This window comes from Carassius carassius, chromosome 8, assembly GCF_963082965.1.
Source record: "Carassius carassius chromosome 8, fCarCar2.1, whole genome shotgun sequence".
NCBI lineage: Eukaryota > Metazoa > Chordata > Actinopteri > Cypriniformes > Cyprinidae > Carassius > Carassius carassius.
In genome coordinates, this window is record NC_081762.1 from 15433970 (window position 1) to 15454515 (window position 20546).

At 38.4% G+C, this 20546-nt stretch overlaps 1 protein-coding gene across 4 annotated transcripts in view; it reads right to left on the reverse strand.

Moving 5' to 3' along the window:
- The window catches only part of vps50 (VPS50 EARP/GARPII complex subunit), a 136599-nt gene that overhangs the window by 38156 nt on the left and 77897 nt on the right, over nucleotides 1-20546 (reverse strand). For 3 of the 4 annotated variants that reach the window (XM_059556446.1, XM_059556448.1, XM_059556449.1), the window contains exons 19-23: nucleotides 18665-18783; nucleotides 17264-17370; nucleotides 16355-16476; nucleotides 9957-10031; nucleotides 8360-8440 (exon numbers count right to left, since the gene is read on the reverse strand). In XM_059556446.1, coding sequence (XP_059412429.1) covers nucleotides 8360-8440; nucleotides 9957-10031; nucleotides 16355-16476; nucleotides 17264-17370; nucleotides 18665-18783 — 504 coding nt within the window. The remainder of the gene's footprint in view (nucleotides 1-8359; nucleotides 8441-9956; nucleotides 10032-16354; nucleotides 16477-17263; nucleotides 17371-18664; nucleotides 18784-20546) is intronic. The other variant, XM_059556447.1, reaches the window with a different exon arrangement.

Below are 20546 nucleotides of genomic sequence, written 5' to 3' on the forward strand. Positions count from 1 at the left end.
AGACTCCCTAAGATCACGTAAATATGTTTACTACTAGCATTACCATTTCCATGTAATGGCTTATGCATATATGTTAAATTAATAATTAATTTAACCACAATTTAAATCATCACCTGCTTCAAAATGAATGCTGTTAACGAGATCATTGTTGAAAAGTTTGCAGTTAGCCTATGTGTATACAAAGCATAAATCTTTCTACAGATTTCAGAATGAGCACTTTGTCATTTATTTATATATATATATATGTATATATATATGTATATATATATATATATATATATGTATATATATATATATATATATGTATATATATATATATATATATATGTATATATATATATATATATATATATATGTATATATATATATATATATATATATATATATATATGTATATATATATGTATATATATATATATATATGTATATATGTATATATATATATATGTGTATATATGTATATATATATATATATATATATATATATATATGCTGAGCTACAATAGGTCGTGTCCGTTTGATGTTTATCATGTTCATCTGATGTTTGCTACTGTAATGAATGCAAATCAATGACTTATTAGGTGGTTTTCTTATTAAATTCATACGATTTCCTATTAATTCAATGGAATGTATGGGAATAGTGGGGAATATCAATATGGCGGCGTTGCTACTTCACTTTCATGATGTCATGGGCAATCCAGTTCTCTATTATAGATCAGTGGTGAAAAGCTTTTTTGATAATTATTGTTCAAAAATTCAAGATGCAGGGCTGGCTCATTGTAAAAATCTGCAGTAACACCACTTTACACAATTAGGAAGACATCTGTGCTACAAACAAATATTGTAATTGTACCATTAATCTTCAAACTAAACGTATTGAAGCATTCAGTAGATAATGCAGCGCTGAGAGAAGAACATTTTCAAGCCAACAGCTCACAAATTACAGGCTTAATAAAAAAATAGATTAAAAAAAACATTTCCGTCCTTTGCTCTTTCAGAGATACACTGTGCTTATTTTAGAAATAACAGAGAATAACAAATATAGTGAGACAAATCTCTACTTTCCAGGGCACTACTACTACTACAAAGATCTCTCTACAAAACAAGCACATTTGGTAGATACCACCAACACTGTACTACATATTTCTGCGGTTCATCCTCAAAGCCTTGGCTTTGTAAGTTATATTTTCTGTGGTTACGATGGCATTCAAGGCTTTATACCCACAAAACTGTTCTTAATCCTCCTGGCTTTGAGGTCTAACATCATAATGGTATCCTCTGGAAAAAAATATAGTGTACTTCACACATGGATGAGCTGGAAGCGCACCCTTTTAAATGATAACTTTTGTCGTTGGGATTCATCCCTATTGTTGAAGCTGATATTCTGCAAATAGAGTAATTAGAGCTGAGGTATGACCTGCTCGGGTTTCAAATAATCTAATGACATCTTTGACATGCCGTTGGATTCATTAGTTAGAACGAGGTTACAGATCATACACCTTGAGAAAAACATGTCAGGAGATGTTTTATGTATTAACAATAATCTCAAGTAACTATGTATTGATGTATCTAAATAATACCACTTATCTTTAAAGGATCTTTCTAGTCATACACATGCAGTATGTTTGTGGTAATGAAAAACGTCTTGGTTCTGTTACGTCAAATCAAACAGATGGTTTTCCCAAGGTGCATCGTTCATAATGGGCTCTTCCTCTTGTAAGTAGCACTGGCTTCAATATTACTTTGATTCTTTACTCTGAAGGGTTTCTGTAAGAAACAGGGCAAAAAAGTCAGTTGGCAATTACAAATGCATTTCTCTACTCATTTCTTCTCCCTCTCCTAATTTCCAAAATTTGTTTCTCATTAGACGAGTGTCAAACAGAATTAGAGGCCTCATTTGCATGTGTTGTGTCAGGTCTCCTTATCCCTGCATTAGAAGACTCTTAAGTGTCCATTTCTTGAATTTACAGGAAGGGGTCTTGAAGAAGAGGCTCTGTTGGTTCATTGGGACGGAGGAAATCAAATCAACGGCTCATAAAGGTGGTTCTTTGAAATAGCAAAGATAAATTGAAATTGTCACATATCAACTGAGTCACAGGCAATATGCTGACGTATGTTCTTCTGGCTCTGGACTGATACCCCAGAAATAATCTCAAAACCTATATATATATATATATATATATATATATATATATATAATTATTTTAAAGAATTGCTTTAGACAAAAACTAATTCAGGTAAATTCATAATTAATTATAAAATAAAATAACGTTTTACATACATTATAATACTACTACTACTACTAATACATTTTATGAAAAATAATTAAATATAGAATAAATATTAATATAAAATAAAAAAATGGTTATGTGCACGCCACCTCCATTAATGGTGTTAGCTAAATAAATTAAAAATATATATTTAAGTAGAAATTTATCTTGGTCATCTTGGTCAGCCTAACTCAGTAACACTGTTAGTGCTCTGCTTTCCCTTTCTTTTACTTTTTCTCTTTACAACAATATATTTTACAAACTGGCAAGATATCAAACAAGCAACAGAACAGCACACATCGTGGATACCCTAAGTCTGCCAGATCTAATCCTGTGGGAGAATCATGGAGGCAGATGTCCTTGTGGACTGCCATAAACACAGGCGAGACAGAATGTGGGAGGAAATAATTGATGCTTCACCCCGAGTAGCCATCAGGCCAGTCTGTGATATGAGCCAAGTCACGGTGTGCCGGCTCCCACAATCCAACCTCAGGCTTAAGGTTAACCACCAAGCTGTTGAATGACACTGAGCCATGGCAGACAGCTGACTCCCAGAACCTCTGTGACCTGAGGACTGCGACTCAATGAAATAAAGAAGTGCTCATTTTGATCTGATTTCAAAGTGAACTTATTAGGATAGCTCTGATTGTGTGAGAAGACATAATTTTTCAAATCTAGTTGAACAGAAATCATCTTGTCTGCATGCATGCTTAGACTGCTGGATTTGTACCACCAAAACTGAAACTGATCTTTGTAGGAGGATCTATGGCTGGAGTTCAAGTAAAAACCCTTTTCTTCTGCAGAAAGCAGTGAAATTGATCTTACCGAAATGAAAAAAAAAATGATGGCAAGGAATCAAATAAAATCTTTGTTTGTTCCATTGTACATCCATTGTATATTCCTTTGTACATACTGTACAACCTTGCTGAACACAAAAGCAGTTACCAAAATAAAGTGTTTACAGAGAGCTCCATGGAACAGCGCAATGAGGGACTGGATGGCATCGCTGGAGAGAGCTAATCTCAGAACTGCAGTTGGCCCGAGGGAGAACCACTATCAGATCTGAAACCGAAGCTTTCAGCACTGCCCAGTGGACACTTCACCACACACACAGAAACATCTGTGTGCAAACAAAGACAGGTAAACACACTCGCTGTCTCAGGCTCTCTTCAAAATGAGCTCAACAGCAGGAAGTCTGAAGAGATTCTAAAGCGAGGCCCCTGTTACCATGTAGACGAGAACCACACCAGAAGAGCTCAGCAGAGCTACTGTAATTTATACTAATAATTAATGACTCTACATTAAGAGCTTCATACTGTACCATAATTTTTATTCAGTTACATCAATCCCAAAGCTTCATGGGTTTTGTCCATAAAAGATATTCACAGTACTATAGACAGACATACAGACAGAGAGTATTCAGAGAACATTTGAAATAACAGAAGGCAGAAAGAATTAATGATTGACCAAAAGACAGACAGACAGATAGCAGATATTTGCTGAAAATCACCAGGACTAGATTGTCACAGTAAAGAAAGAATCAAACACTAAAATATGTTTAAAACTGTAGCACTGAAATGAGAAGAAGTGACAAGAAAAGTTATTTCACTTTGAGTGACACAAGCCTCTTGAGAACGGACACGGTCAGCACTCACTGACTCCCACTGTTTTATCCAATGAACAGAAAGAGATTATAAACGAGTAGCAATAATGGATTTATAAATGAGGTCTTGTCCACCTTGTTCATGTGTGTGTCATGAATCACACATTTGGAAAACACCATACCTATGACAGAAATAGCAAGATGCCAGTGCCTAAACAGTGAGCGTTTTTTTTTTTCTAAAAGGATTGATAAAGACAACCTAGATTTGACTAAATTAAGCAATAAATAAAAAATGCTCATCTTTATTAAAAATAATCAGCATATAGTGAAAATTAGTCAGATGCTAACCTTTCACAGAGGATGAACCTTAGGCAATAAAAGATTTATTGAGTCATACAGAAATAGGACTGTGCACATTGGGGGTGGAGCCTAAAGGCTTTTCCCTCTAAACATTTGGAGGTTTTTATCCATGCTATCCAAGAAAAGCAGAGATCAAATCTCACAGGAGGTCTGGTCCTGCCAAAGAGGCGATAATGTTTAAAGAGCTTTTAATTCTGCTTCAGCCACAGAGTGATATCACTATATCTGTGCTGGAAAGCAGGCAACAGTAGGTGTACATACCAATGGGAAATACCCTCCAATCCCACTGCAGAAAAATGGCTTTCAGCTACAGTGCGTCTTACTATTTAAATTCTCAAAGTTCTCAGCTCCTATGTCAGATGAGTGTCTCATGTAATACAGGAGCTGCCAAGGTATCTTCTCCATCTGTGGTGCTAACTGATCTGTGAATCTGAATTTACTGCTCTGCCTCTGATTGTTTAAAAAGAGGTTAGATACAAAGCACTGAGACCTTATTAAGAAGAGACAAGAAATTAAAGATGGCATTAACAATATGAATCTTTCAAAAATAGAAGATAGTGACAGTTTACTCAAAGACAATATTCCAGTAGAAAAACTCAGTGTAAACACCAGGTATCCTATCTCCCAAGACTTTAAAAATATATAAAAAATATATTATAAAAATATATATATATATATATTTAAATAATTAACATTCTATCAACATTTATTCATCCTCATGTTGTACCTAATATGTAAGACTTTCTACAAGACAAAAAAGATGATATAAAGAACTCCATTCAATGAAAGTTAATGGGGTTTACAGTTGTTTTGGACTCCACTGACTTTCACTGTATGGACAAAAACAGTTCTTAAGAAATCATCAACAAATTAGTCATACAGGTTTGGAATGAAATGAGGGTGAGTAAATGATGACAGAATGATAATTTTTGGGTGAACTATCTCTTTAAGGCACATTGACTGAAAAAAAGTGCAAAATTGCATAGCTTTGCACCTTAGCAACATCTAAAGGCTCAATAAAAATAGGTTAAATTACTAATAGGTACCCTTTAGGTACAAATGTTCAGATATCTTCTGATTGGCTGTGACTGTGTTATATCAAGCAGCAGTTTTGCATTCAGTCTGGAGAGAAAAAAATTATTGCTTTTAGAAACGTGTTGCATCCGGTTTGGAAAATTCAGCTTTACCATCAAAAGAATAAATTACATTTTAAAATATAAAAAAATATAATTTCACAATTATAAACCGATTTTAGAGATTTTTTTATCAACTGAATGCAGACTTGGTGAACATACAAGACTCCTATTCAACATAAAGCATTGCTTTGGCAATCTGAAGTGTGCAGCAATAATAAATCATCATCATAAAGCTAGTATAATCTTAAAAACCTGCTTGTACTGTACCTCCAGCCAATAAACGACTGCTCTCAAAAGTCTTCAGGCCATCAATTCTCAACTCTATCACAGACACCTGAAGCCCTGCCAGGTCCTTTGGAATAAGCAATGTCGTCCCTTGATATGTGATGCAAGAGGTACCAAAAGTCTGGGAGCTGATCCCGGGTGATGACCCAATAAATACTGGGGGCATATTTGTCTTTGTCAGTGTCATAATAATCTATAGTCTTTTAGTAAAATTTTTTCGTGAAACAGTTGATGGGCAAAGAAAAGCCTATCATGCACATGGCATAAACAAATGCCAACATAACTGTTTTTAGAAACCTAATTTGCTGTCTATTTCCTATAAAGGGAACTTGCTGCCTATTTCCTGAAACCTCATTAACAGCTGATTGCAAAGCAACCTTGTTAAAAGCCACTACTGTGCATGAGAGCCATTACATGCTCACAGCCGATTGTGGCTAGTTGACATGTAGCTAGCAAAACTAACTTAATAATGAGCACAAGAAAATAGCACACGTCAACGTCATGTGCAGTGCATCAAAGGCTGCATTTACACTGCAGGTCTTGATGCCCAAATCCGATTTTCTGACTATATCTGATTTTTTTGATGACCCGCTTACATCATCTTTTTAAAAGTTTTGCATTTACACTATACACTGCTGAAACCACAGACATATGTCTATGGCTGAAACTACCAAACATTGACGTTCTGACCCGGAAAAGGAAGTAAAACAGCACAAAATACAATGGATGCAGATGCAAATAAAATTATAGTGTTTTGCTTTCCACAATATTTTGAAAAGTCAACAAAAACATCAGCAAAACATTGGTCTCGTACGGCGGAGAAAAAAAAGGAGCCTTTGTTGCAGCCTGGGCGAATTTCGCGCCTGTAATACATTTACATTTACATTTATCCATTTAGCTGACGCTTTTATCCAAAGCGACTTACAATTGCTATATATGTCAGAGGTCGCACGCCTCTGGAGCAACTAGGGGTTAAGTGTCTTGCTCAGGGACACATTGGTGTCACACAGTGGATTCGAACCCGGGTCTCTCACACCAAAGACGTGTGTCTTATCCACTGCGCCAACACCACCCCATCATGTGATCTCAGTTGGTGGTGTCCACCTGAGTTGACGTCAGTTTTTTAATGACGTATCCGATTTATTAACACATATGTATGAGGCCTGAATCTGATCTGAGAACATCGGAATCCATGTAGTTTTTTCCTGCTTAGACGTTCACTGGTCATATCCGATCTGTGCCACATGAGCGGAAAAAAATCGGAATTGGGTCACTTGAACCATGCAGTGTAAATGCAGGCCATAATGACCTTGTAACTAGTCTCTGCTATATAATATATGCATATAAAGCATTTTTCTTTCAAGTAACACCTAAAATATATACAATACTTACAAATTACTTTTAAAAACCTTGAAATAGTTACAATATTTAAAGGGATAGTTCACCCCAAAATGATAATTCTGTCATTGATTACTTAGCCTCATGTCGTTTCAAACCCGAAACACAAATTCGGATATTTGTGATGAAATACAAGAGCTTTCTGACCCTCCATAGACAGCAATCATCTTAATTTGTGTTCCCAAGATGAACGAAGGTCTTACAGGTTTGGAACAACATGAGAGTAAGTAATTAAATGACACAAATTTCATTTTGCTGCATAAAAACATGGATTTCTTAAATTATCTATATAAAATATCTATAGAATTACATATAAATACACACATATAGTCTTTATATATAGTATTTATTTCTCTTTATATAATCTATGTTGGTACAAAAATACCATATAGTATAAAATTACATATGGTAGTACATAATACAGTACATAATTATACAATAACTTGACAACAAATGATCCACAAAATAATGTCAAGAATAGCATGTCATGCAGAGAATAACATGTCAAGCTGCAGGACACTACTGTCACTGCTTAACATGCCATGTCTACTACCGACTCTTAAAATATATATATATATATATATATATATATATATATATTCTCTCGGCTCTGTTTGCTATATTGAATGGAAATGTATTGCTGAGCTAATCATAAAATAGATACCACAAAAGATACCAATATACTGTAGCTGCCTCAAAATATGGCCAAAATGAAATCTGTTTAGGAGACAGCTTAATCACTTGCATGCTCCTACGATTACTAAAAATGCTGTCTAGGTAGGTTAGATTTAGTATTGGAGACAAAGACATACTCCCAGACTCAAATGAGCACCATAACATGCCAGTCTGACAGGATAAACACAATCATGTTTCATTATTTTATGCAAACTAGTATCTTTTCTTGTTCTTTGACATTTAGAGATCTGGGGTAACAGATCATATATAATGACTGCCTATTTGTGCAGGAGAAAGAGGTATATGGTGCATTCTGGGTATCAGGCCTTTGGCCTAGAGTGCCTTAATGGGTGCAACCATGGAAACCAAAGGACATTTATTACAAGAGTGCAGAGCTATCTAAGTGTACTGATGGTGATTAACTCACCTGTAGCTGCTACAGCTGAAAGTAAGAGGGGGTAAAAGATGATAGGCCTGATGAGAGGCTATAGGGAACCCAGATAAATGCAAACTACCATTTCCACTCGGATTCGTAATGGTTACATAAGAGAGGCCAAGAGAGGAGGTGAACCATAGGAGTGAGATGGCCAGAGAAAAAAAAAAGTGCATTAAAATGCCTTGTTTTTACTTACCACGTCTATTAGGCTCTCCTGGATTCGGCTCAGCGTCGTCCTCAGTCTGCTGCTGATCAAACCCAGCCCAGATGATTCATACTATAGGAGGAAGCAAAACACACCCTGTGAGAAAGAGACTTCATTGCTTGTCAATCATACAGGAATACACAAGCTCATAAAATGCAATCTCTAAAGCTCCAGAGTGCGCATACCACCGATCATATTCAGAAAACTGCACTTCATTCACACAGCTCCCACAAGTTGGTTCAAGACTTAGGTAACTACTTGATGCTAAATATTCTTGATGCTAAATAATAAGTAGTTCTTGGGGACTTAAATTTTAAGTGGTTGCACTCACCACCTGATGAATTTAAAAACTACTGTGATGCATTAAATCTTTTTCAGATTGTTGACAGTCCCACTAGACCGAATTTAATATGTCCAATCCAGAAAAATGTTCTCTCATTTATTTAAATTTAACAAACATTCTGCACAAGTATTCAACTGCATCTGTATTTGCAAATGACATCAGGGACTACGGTGTCATCGCGATGGTTAGAAATACAAAAATTCCAAAATCCAAACCATGCATTATAAAGTGATATGAAACTTCTCAGAACAAGGGTTCCTACATGATCTAAATAACTTGGAGTGAGAACAAATGTATTTAATTTCTGACCTTGAAATAGCCTGGGAATTCTTATAGTTTTTCTGCTTTAGTTGACAAACATGCCCCCCTCAAAAGCTACAGGGTGAAGTGCCGGGATAATGCATGGTTTTCTCCTCTTTTATCTAATATGCTTCATGAGCCCAACTTGGCATGGGCAAAGGCTAGAAAAACAGATTTACATTCAGATTGGCTTGATTTTACACAACTGCTTCTAATGCACGGTTGCAGTCAGAAAAGCTAAAGCTGTGCATTTCCTTATACAAACATCAAATAATCGAAAAAATGCATTAAAGTTTTGGACACAAAAACAGAAATTAAACAGAACTTTGTGTATACAGGCAGATGGTTTTATTATTAAGTTTTATTTAGTTCACTTAATGTAACTAAAGGTGTGCAACAGGGATCAGTCTTAGGACCTTTCCTATTTACTATATATATACTGTATTAATAATATTGATCAAAATGTTAATAATACAAATTTTCACTATTACACTGATGATACAGTTATATGTAGTTCAGCATCCACACCTAATCTGGTTCATACCTAATCTTTCACAGTTACAGCTTGCTTTTAATATTGTTTAGCATAACTTATTGATCTAAAACTAGTTTTAAATGCTGATGAAACAAAATTTATGTTGTTTTCTAAATCAAAATCAATCCCTCATACATGCTATTTATATTTTCTTTAAAGCTGGGTGGCCAAAAACTCTCTAAACTAAAATCTTGCAAACAAAGTAGCATGGAAACTAATCTAAACCATATCATATACTAAGAAAATACAGGACATTGCAGACTATATATATATATATATATATATATATATATATATATATATATATATATATATATATATATATACATAAAATATGAGTAAGGGGATGAAAACATAGCACACAGTGGCAGGCATTTCTATTGCCAGCAGGCTCCACACAGTAGTCTTACCCAATAGATAGGGACCACCTGTCTAGACGCACCAGGTTGAGAGCCTTGTGAAGGCAGAGATGCAGATTGGAAGTGCTTTGTATTGAGAAACAAAAAGGAAAATTGACAACTTTTTTGGACATTATTTTTTTTATATATATGGTAATTACTGGGAATTTTTACTGCAATGTATTAACTAAGCACAATTAATCATTTTAAACATACACATTTATATACACATTTAAATAACAGATTTAATCATTAAAGAAAACTGACTTCCACCACATTAGTACAAACAAAACTACAGCAAGCACAGTATTGTGCAATTTAACGCTTTCATTTACTTAGTGAACAAATGGCTGCCAGGGGGACAATAAAACTGTAGTCTTTCTCTGACTTTAACATTTTTGCAAAGTTGCCAAAGGACCCATCTGTTAGCGTGACAGTCGCATCTTCCCATCCGTTACTAACTCTATCTGCAACACTTAATAAGCACTACTCAGGCTTTCCCTACACTCAAGCGCTTCATCATACTGGATGTGATCCATTTTCAGATGAGCCACTTGCATATCGTTCCCCCGTTCTTTCCATTCATTGCCTTTAAGCTAAGTTATTAACTTGAGGCAAAGAGCAATGAATGCCAAGACCAATGCATCTTAAATTATGTGCATGGCAGAGTTGATACTCTAGCTGTATACAATGGCGTACAGACCTTTCAGATCCTAATGTTGTTCATTACTAAATGAAATGGTGCAATACATAATCTCCATCTCCATATGAGATTGAATGTCTTGTGTGTTTGGAGTTAGTCAAGGGTGAAAGTGAATCCAAATGAGCATATCAATTTCAGCTGTTTTGTAAATGTATATTTTTTTATGTAAGTAATGATATTTACTTTTTTGTCTCCATCGGCTTTTTCTTGAGACCGGCAGCCTCTGATACTGATAGCTACTCGTAACACATTTAAGAATTTGAAAAGTTTCCATTAGTTACAGAAACCCTTCTCATGTTTTTTTTTTATTTAATTATTATTATTTTATTTTTTTTGCTGTCTGATCAGCAGAAGAGGTCAATGTGCAAAAAACAGAACAAGCAAGAGAGAAAGATGAGATGTGTTGTTTTATTTAATGTGCCTTCAAACCCGTCAGGTGGGTTAAAGGCAAACCTCGCTGGCATCTGACAGCTGATCTTGTGGCGGCTGTATCCACTCTCCCTCAGATTTTCTGCTGAATTTGGTCAGGACAAAGCTAAAGTGAAAAGTTCTGTGGTCAGCACTTAAATATCAAAGATAATGCACTACACTGTCACTCAGAGGGCAAGAAAGGGGGAAAAAAAGCATTGCCTTTGCGGAGAAGACTGAAATATTTCACACTTGTTCACAAGAGTTCACATGAACAGCAGTGGCTGAAAAAGTAAAAAAGTGATATCTTGCACATCAGCAAAGCCTTGTTCAAATATAAATGTCCAAATATGTTGAATTATGAGTCAGGTCTTCCAAAAGCAAGTCATGAAATCCAGATCACACTTGAAACTGTCCTGATCAACGCATCTAGAAGCTCAATTCTCCTCAGGGCTCCTCATTTCCTTCAGTTTTGAAAACACCCTTGTATGTGGCCCATGTCTGTCCAGGAATGTTCATCTTTGGGAATTAAATCATGACTTATAATGATGCTAAGCCACACGTGAAGGCCAAATAGAGTGCAAAGACTTTACTACTGCTCTATAGTGTGCACTGGCCTTTATCCACCAGCATGAAAGCATTTACTTTTGATTTAGTACTGGCTCAGCATAGCAAACAAACAATTATTTGCAAAGCATACAGAGTGCAAATGGAACACTTCTGTGATAATATGAAAAAACATGGAAGGTGGAATCACTGTAGCCTGCAGAGACTTTGGCCATAAAAGCATCACTGGGACCAGAATTCAGCGCATGACAGATGAAGGGAGGAGATCTTTTTGTTTTGTAAGACAAACTGGACCTGAACTGAACAATGTTATTAGCACACTAAGGATCCAACTGTTCAGCTTCTGCTTCCCAGAGAAAAAGTTCATGGCTTCTTGAAGATGACAAAGAATGAACATCTATTTGAGGTGGTCAACAGTGAGCTGGGTACGTGCGTGCAGCTGTGAAACAAGGTGGAAAATGTGAATGTCGAGGTCTATTTGCAAGGAAGTAGAGGTCTAAAAATCCAAGAACAGAAGTCCAAGAACAGTGAAAGTGAAAGTCGTGACATTTCGGAATTGGTGCTCTGCATTTAACCCATCCAAGTGCACACACAGCAGTGAGAAGTGAACACACCGTGAACACACACCCGGAGCAGTGGGCAGCTATAGATCCAGCGCCCGAGGAGCAACTGGGGGTTCAGTGCCTTGCTCAAGGACACTTCAGCCATGGGTATTGAGGGTGGAAGAGAGCACTGTTCATTCACTCCCCCCCACCTACAACTCCTGCCAGCACAGAGACTCGAACCGGCAACCTTCAGGTAACTAGTCCAAAGTCTCTAACCATTAGGACACAGCTGCCAACAGAAGGCAGTTCTTGTCACTAAGGTTCAGTCAGATGTTCCTTGGCTGCCACTTTCAAACCGATTCTCCAATCAATAGCTTTATTATGGTCTCCAATGCTGTTTAACAACCTTGCCTTCCTCAACAGAATCTCCCAGCTCACATATGTGGAAAACAGTGAGAAAATTTAGTGCCCCTTCAATGTCACTCCCTCTGCACTCAGGAATTCATTTACAAGTGCAATAGTGTGCAAAAGGCCCATGACTTAATGAAGTAGGCAAGGCAGTCCTGAAACTCTCTGGGCAGGAAAGTCACATTGTCAGTTTGTAGAGGTAGAGGCATGGACCCACTTAAGCAGCAGATAATGCCATTGAAAAGTGGCTTTACTTCACAAAAGGTCTGACAAACGGGAGTCCAATGTTAGAATAGCTGACAAGCTCAAACCTTAAAGGGATAGTTCACCCAAAAATTTAAATGCTGTCATTAATTACTCACCCTCATGTCGTTCATCATAGGAACATAAATGAAGATATTTTTGATGAAATCCGAGAGCTTTCTGACTCTACCATGTTCAAGGCCCAGAAGCATGGTATATGGATGGCATTCTCTGCCAGTTTTAAATAAATCAATTTAATTATAAAAATGAAAACCAGATTCACAAAACAAAATTAAAATTAAATAATTTTGCTTCATTTAAAATTTTTGCACATACTTTGCATATAAATATTTTTTATAATTAAATTGTTAATCTTGGTTTCATTTTTATAATTAAAATGTTTTTTTTTTTTTTAATGCCTTCCATATTAGTAAGGACAACTTTAAAATAGTCCACATGACAGCTGTGGTTCAACCGGTGAAGACACAAAGGCACAAAAAGTATTCTCGTAGCTTCATAAAATGATGGTTGAACCACTGGTGTCACATGGACTATTTTAACAATGCCCTTGCTGTCACAGTGTCTGGTTTGTGTTCCCTGGGTAACCACTAGATGTCCTCCTTCCCCACGGTGTCTGTCACTTCCTGAACCACACTCCCCACGATCTCTGTCTCCTCATTGCACTCAGCTGTCACTGGTCATTAATCATTGCACTCAGCCAATTCCCCATTAGCATTGTCATTTCCCTGTGTATTTATACCCTGTCTGTTTTAGTATGTGTCACGGAGTCCTTGTAGTTATCACGCCACTTCGAGCCCTGTTCTTGCTCGATTGTTTTGTGTCTGTTTACGTTTGTATTGCTACTTTGGTTTTGACCCCTGCCTGGACTGGATTACGATTTGGATTACATAATAAAGACTTACTGCATTTGGATCTACCTGTCTTCCGTTCTTGTGTGGATATCGTGACAGAAGGACTCCGTCACACACAGATCCAGCGGTATGTCTTTTGATGTTTCTTCCCCAGCCACCGAGCGGGAGAGAAAGAGTCGGTTTGAGGGAACCCGCCTGGTCGTGTTTCGTGGGACCAGGGGAGGTCGCAGAGGAGTGAGTGGTCGAGAGGAGATTCAGCATCGCCCTCCACCATGGCCCCCCTTGTGTGGGACGGATCCCATGGCGGACGGAGAAGGGAGAGGAAGCGCACGTCTGCCGAGCCAGCGCCACTGCCCAAGATGGCCGCTGAAACATTTCTGGATTATTTTTCTATGCTGACCAAGATCCTAGAGATTCCCAGGAGTGTTCACGTCACGTCTGCTGATCCAAAGACGGTTCACGTCACGTCTGCTGAGCCAGCGCCACAGTACAAGATGGCCGCCAGCCCAGCGCCACTGCACAAGGTGGCCGCCAACCCAGAGCCACTGCACAAGGTGGACGCCAGCCCAGAGCTACTGCACAGGATGACAGCCACAGCTGACCCTCCAGAGTCGAGTCAGGTTCCCGTTGACCCTCCAGAATCGAGTCAGGTTCCCGTTGACCCTCCAGAGTCGAGTCAGGTTCCAGTTGACCCTCCAGAGTCGAGTCAGGTTCCCGTGAACCCTCCAGAGTCAGGGTTAGTCACCGTTGATCCTCCAGAGTCAGGGCTAATCACCGTTGATCCTCCAGAGGCAGGGCTAGTCACCGGTGACACTCCGGAGTCAGGGCTAGTCACCGGTGACACTCCGGAGTCAAGCCAAGTCACCAATGATCTTCCTGGGCAAGGTCCAGTCACCATTGAGCTTCATGAACAAATGCAAGTCACCAATGATCTTCATGAACAAAGGCAAGTCACCTTTGATCTTCTGGAATCCAGTCCAAACACCATGGGATTACCAGAGTCTCTCCACGTCTCTGTGGAACTACCAGAGCCTCCCCACGTCTCGGCTGAACTACCAGAGTCTCTCCTCGCCTCTGCGGAACTTCCAGAGCCTCGTCATATCTCAGCCGAACTCTCTGAGCGCTCGACTGATCCTGTCGTGGCCACGGAGGCTACCCTTAACTTGTTCATGTTCTCTGTTTCAGACTTGCCTAACCAGACTTGCTCTCCTGTCAATTCGATTCCACTGTGGTGGTCTTCTGCGCCTCCCTGGTGGGCTTCTGTCTCGACCACACGGATGTGGTGGTCTTCTGCTCCGCCCTGGGGGGCTTCTGTCTCGACCACACGGATGTGGTGGTCTTCTGCTCCACCCTTGGGGACTTCTGTCTCGACCGCACGAATGTGTTGGTCTTCTGCGCCGCCCTGGTGGGCTTCTGTCTCGACCACACGGATGTGGTGGTCCTCTGCGCCGCCCGGGTGGGCCTCTGTCTCGACCATACGGATATGGTAGTCTTCTGCTCCACCCTGGAATCCTGCCCGGTCGACAATGTCCTGGGTCACTGAACGCCCTGACCCACCCTGGTCTCCTGTTGTGTTATGGTTGTTGTTGTTTTTTTTGTTCACTTCCTGTCTCTGTTCCCCTCTGTGAGCCTGGCCCTCTGTCCCTCCCCCTGATCCTCCACCGGTCCACCTCCCTCCTGGGCTCCCTGTTTTTGTGTTTGCACTTCTGGTCTCTGTTTCTCCAATTTACATGTTCCTCTTGTCTCTGTTTTCCCCATTTTACCTGTCTGCATTGCAACTAGTCGGGGTCTTTGCGAGTTTACCTGCAATGGCTTGAGTCAGACTTCTGGGAAATCAAAGCAAACAAGGCAACTCCATGTAAGATTCATTATTCCAGTAACGTTTGGGCAGACAAGGTGGCTTAGTTGTAAGGTCATTTGGGACAGTGCACAGAAAATAACCAAGAGTAATCTGGGGAGCAAGAAACAAGCTCCTTTCAATGGAGCTGCTAAAGTGCGGTATATTATGGGATATTAATGCTGTGGCAAAGGCACTGACGAAAACGGCTTATTGAGTCTCAAAGAGTGACTATTATGAGGATAATTTAGCTGCTATCTAATTTTTTTTTTTGGAACTGTACAACTCTTGATTCATCAAGCCTAAAGCTGTGCTTATTAAAGCTTCGAGAACTGTAGCTTGAGGGCTCAAGCCTATAGAGAGGTCTGCAATGAAATCACTTAACAATTCTAGACATGAACTTCTGCAGGCGCAATTTTCTTTATCCAAAACCCTCAAGGGTCATTGAAACACATCTATCTTTTTGTGAAGGCTACATTTCAAGTTACAGTAGGGTTAAATTACTACTACAAACCTAATTTTCAGAATTGCTGCAAACAAGCGACTGAGAATTCATTCAGACATTTACACCTTTCTTTGATGTTCAGAGTCCAGCCTCTTAAAGGCAAACTCTACGCCTAAACACTTGCTCACTTGATAATGGAAGTAATTATAGAACAGTGCCCAGGAGGCTTGCAAACACTAGAGGAAAAAACTATGAGTGTACCATCCGGAGAAAATATACAACACAGTACAGCAAGGATCCAATTTTACATAATAAATATTGCATAATATTAAGAATTAACACCGAACATGGAGGAGAACAAAAATGCTTTGAAATGCCATACCATGTCATTGCGGCCAAAGAAGGTGTAGACGGCATACAGGTAATAATCAAAGAGCTGAGACACGCAGTGGATGACATCAAAGGCAATGGGCTTCAGAATGTTCATCATCTGCATGTATTTTCCTATAAAAAGCAAAATCAATCAGAAAAAAGTGAGATATATATGAAAGGCAAACAAATAACGTTCACATACAGAATATAAAACCAAAGATTTAGGGAAATATGAATGCAAATAATGTAGAAATACAGAACTGAAACGCAATACCTTGGCAAATGTGCCATTGTGCCATATTTGAAATATAATACTTTATATATATATATATAGTCGATCAACATGGAGGTGAGTAAACGGACACTCTCCTCTTACACTAAAATAATTTAAAGGGCTCAAAATTTTACTGATAACTACAAATGGATATCTTCTAAAACACTGATGAAGTTACCAGATGGTGTTGAATTAATTTTAACATCTGGATGTAAAAAGTACTCCAGCTGACTTCAGCAAAACATTTTAAACAACCTAAATTGTCCATTTCACAAAATCAGCACTTTTATCAAAAATACAATTTACACCCATGGGTTCATGACAGCATTTTTTTTTTTTTTTTTTAGATTCCGTTTGCCTTAAACTGAACATTTAAAGATGAATGGTGTCATAGCCTTTATCTCATTCAACACATCAAACAAGTGTTCAAACGAACCTGAAGAGATGAGCAGGCACATGCTCAGAAAGGAGTTAATGACCGGAAGCTGAAACAGAACACAGCTGACTCCAAGAACGCACCTCTTTCATAGTAATTGATCTATTAGCCTGTTAATTAGAGGGCAAACTGTGGTCTTCTGCTTAGGGTCAACTTTATCATGCACCATCAGTCTTGCATGAGTCTAAGCTCAGAGGTCAATTACTCACCAACCAGACGAATCACGTTGAGGGTGGTGTTGGTAAGGATAGGGGCATTGGCTCGGTTCAGATTGTAGTCAGACCTCTTCCAGCTGCGAAGTGTCTCTCTGGACACGCTAATTAAGGGAGGAGAGAGCAGGGACACTGAGATCCAAAATTATTAGGAGCATTGGAGTTCAATGACCTTTAAAACTGGAGAGTCTCATTCACACACTTCTGTCATTAACCTGGGTTCAGATTTAACTGAAGTGGGTGTTCTGGGTTTTGCAGAATAGATGAATATATGATATTTATCACATATCATATGTGCAATATGTGCGTTTACATGACTTTAACGTGAACATGTTTATTTGCCAACCATTTCTGTGTAAAGCTGTATCCAAGGTTTATAGTTTAAATAATAAACAAGTTTTAAAAATTGGAAGTGCCTCACTAAAAAAATCTATTTTTGCTTATTTTTTAAGAATATTAGTGGCAAGCTGAAATTATTTCTGTGGCGATAATAATTATTAACACAAATTCTGGCAACAGAGCTTAAATTGTATTGAACCAACCTTGAACCCAGAATATTCCAGATGTATTCTAAACAAGCACTAAAGTCACAGATTGTGAGCAAGAGTCACCATATTGCATTTAAGAAAGCTTATGTCATTTTAAATATGCAAAATGTTACAGCCCTCAAAATGTGGTAGTCTCTAACAATGAAGTGTCACAACATGGAATGTGCCAGCTGATTTACTGCAGGGAAAACTGTCAGTCATCTTCTTGAGGAACAAACAGGCATTAAATATTCATCAGGGTTCACTGCTTAATCACATTCCTAATCATTTCCTCGATTTATGATATTTCTATCACACTTAGACACGGAGACCAAGCCGAGAGCAATTATGAAATGTAAAAAAAAAAAAAAAAGCCAGTTTGCACACTCATGTAGTTGGCAAAACACAACCACATGATGTAATTCCAAAAGGAGACATTTTAACAATCTTCTTGAGACCGTTTTATTTAACTTCAAAGCCCCAAATGGCTCTAAACGGCAGCCTTGTGGACTTAAAAGGCTCATTCTTCATAAAATAATTAAAGCCTTTCTTGCTGATAAGAGGCTAATGATAGCTTGTGTGTTCGCTGTACACAGTGTGAATTTAAATGATTTATGCTGCCTGAGAGGGAACAAGAGTCCATAAATGAGAAGTTTGTTGCCTCCTGACCTCGTCTTGGGTTAATGAACCGATTCATGTGTGACCTGGATCTACAGCACACTAATTTATGAAAACATGCCAACAGGACAATTATCAAACCATGCATATGTAAACTAACTGTCGACATACCATTTGGTGGGCAATTACTTAGTATACAGAACTGAGGTGATCCTGTGTGATGTGAGCATCTGCATGATTACTCAGTACTGACCTCTTCACTGGAGCGTCTCCTGTCTGTTCATCTACATAGTCTTGTTTCAGCTCCTCCGGTACATCACTGTCACTGTCGTAGTCCTGATACACACTCTTCTCCAGCTCATCTGACTCATACTGCAGAGAAAGGAAACAGAAGCCATCTAAGACCAGTAAAACCAACAGATAAAGTAGAAAACATACTCTGTAACAAATGTAACCTAGGTTCCCTTAGATACGGGAATGTATACTGAGTTTGCCAAGACACTATATTCTCCTGAACTGAAACCTGAAATAACGCAGTGTAACTGCCCAGCCACTGGTTCGTGTAGTACACTTGCTTAGACCTTTGTTGTGATATACAGTAAAGTGTGTTCAAGCGCCAGCCAAGAGAGTGTAAAGAAATACCCTTTGTGAGAAGCAGTTAAATCAGCGGGAGTTAAAAGCAGATCATTAGTATACCGCGGCATCGGTTGCGGCAGCCCTCCAGTTAAGCCCTCCTCTTGTGAAGATCGAACAGTGTAAAAACCATCGACTCTACCGTGCGACTCCACCGGGCAGGAACATCGGCAGTAGGGCTGGGATAAATGATTATTTTTTAAACGATTAATCTAGCGATTATTTTTTCGATGCATCGATTAATCTAACGGTTAATTTTTTTCTGACCGATTCGATTTCGAATATCTCCCCATTAATTGACTACTAACAATTTATACATGTTGATTTACATATCTGAATGAAAAAAACATGAATTCCTTAACATTGCGATATATGTTTATTGCTCTTAAAATTACAAAATAAAAGACTGACTAAGAATGCATTACTTTGCACTTGTATAGAGATAGCATTCAATAAAACCTTGAAGCCTTGAAAACACATAGCTTACTGAAACAAGCTTACTGAACACATAGGGCCTAGCTTACTGAAAAAAAGTTCTTCTTTCAGATGAAAATAACAACAACTTGATGTCTAGCATTCAATAAAAAAGATCACCCAAAATACTTGTTTAGAGCAATTGAAAGAATACAGTAACCAATGTAAACTTGAGGGCTTTAAGCTAATACAGAGTGCTTTTCCAAAAAAAAAAAAAAAAAATTAACAGTGGGAGCTAGCAGCCTGTCATGGAGAAAAAAAAATCTCAGAATGCTCCACATGAAACTTTGGCGTTCCCCCCTTTTTCTATCGTGTCTAATGATTTTGGTTAATATGCACGAGGGAGAGAGAGAGAGAGAGAGAGCAAGACAGCGCTCGTGAAACTTTGGTGTTTCGCCCTTTTTCTATCGTGTTTAATGATTTTGATTAATATGCACGAGGGAGAGAGAGAGCAAGAAGCGCTCGTGTTGTTTGAAGACTGTGAGTGCTCGCGTGCAGCCGGGGCTCTCTCTCGTACGCGTCCTGTCAGGCGCAGCAGTCGTTCTATTCTACTTACGATCAAATAAGGCTTTGACAGCCGCCAAAAAAAAAAAGATTAATGCAGAAAAACCCCTGGATTGGTTATATAACGTTGGACAGAATGTTGATCCGGCCATCGCGTATATTCAGCGCAAATAAGGTAAACGTTTTGCAAACGTTTTTTAGTAAAATAAAAACAGGTCGACGAATCGATGCGCATATTTTGCATCGACATATTTTTTGCGTCGACGTCATCGATGAGTTCAACGCGTCATGCCAACCCTAATCGGCAGGGAATATAAGTATTGTTTCAATTAATCCTTTTCCTTCTTGTTTCATTTCTGTTTCAGTTGGGTTTTTTTTTTTTTTTGGTTTTTCTTTATAACCAAATCTTACTATGTGTTTCCAGATCCCTACTATCACTACCACTCGCAAACCACACATCACACAATGTAGACAGCGCAATCTTAACAACCTGCACACTTTGCCTATATCTGCTAATACACTAC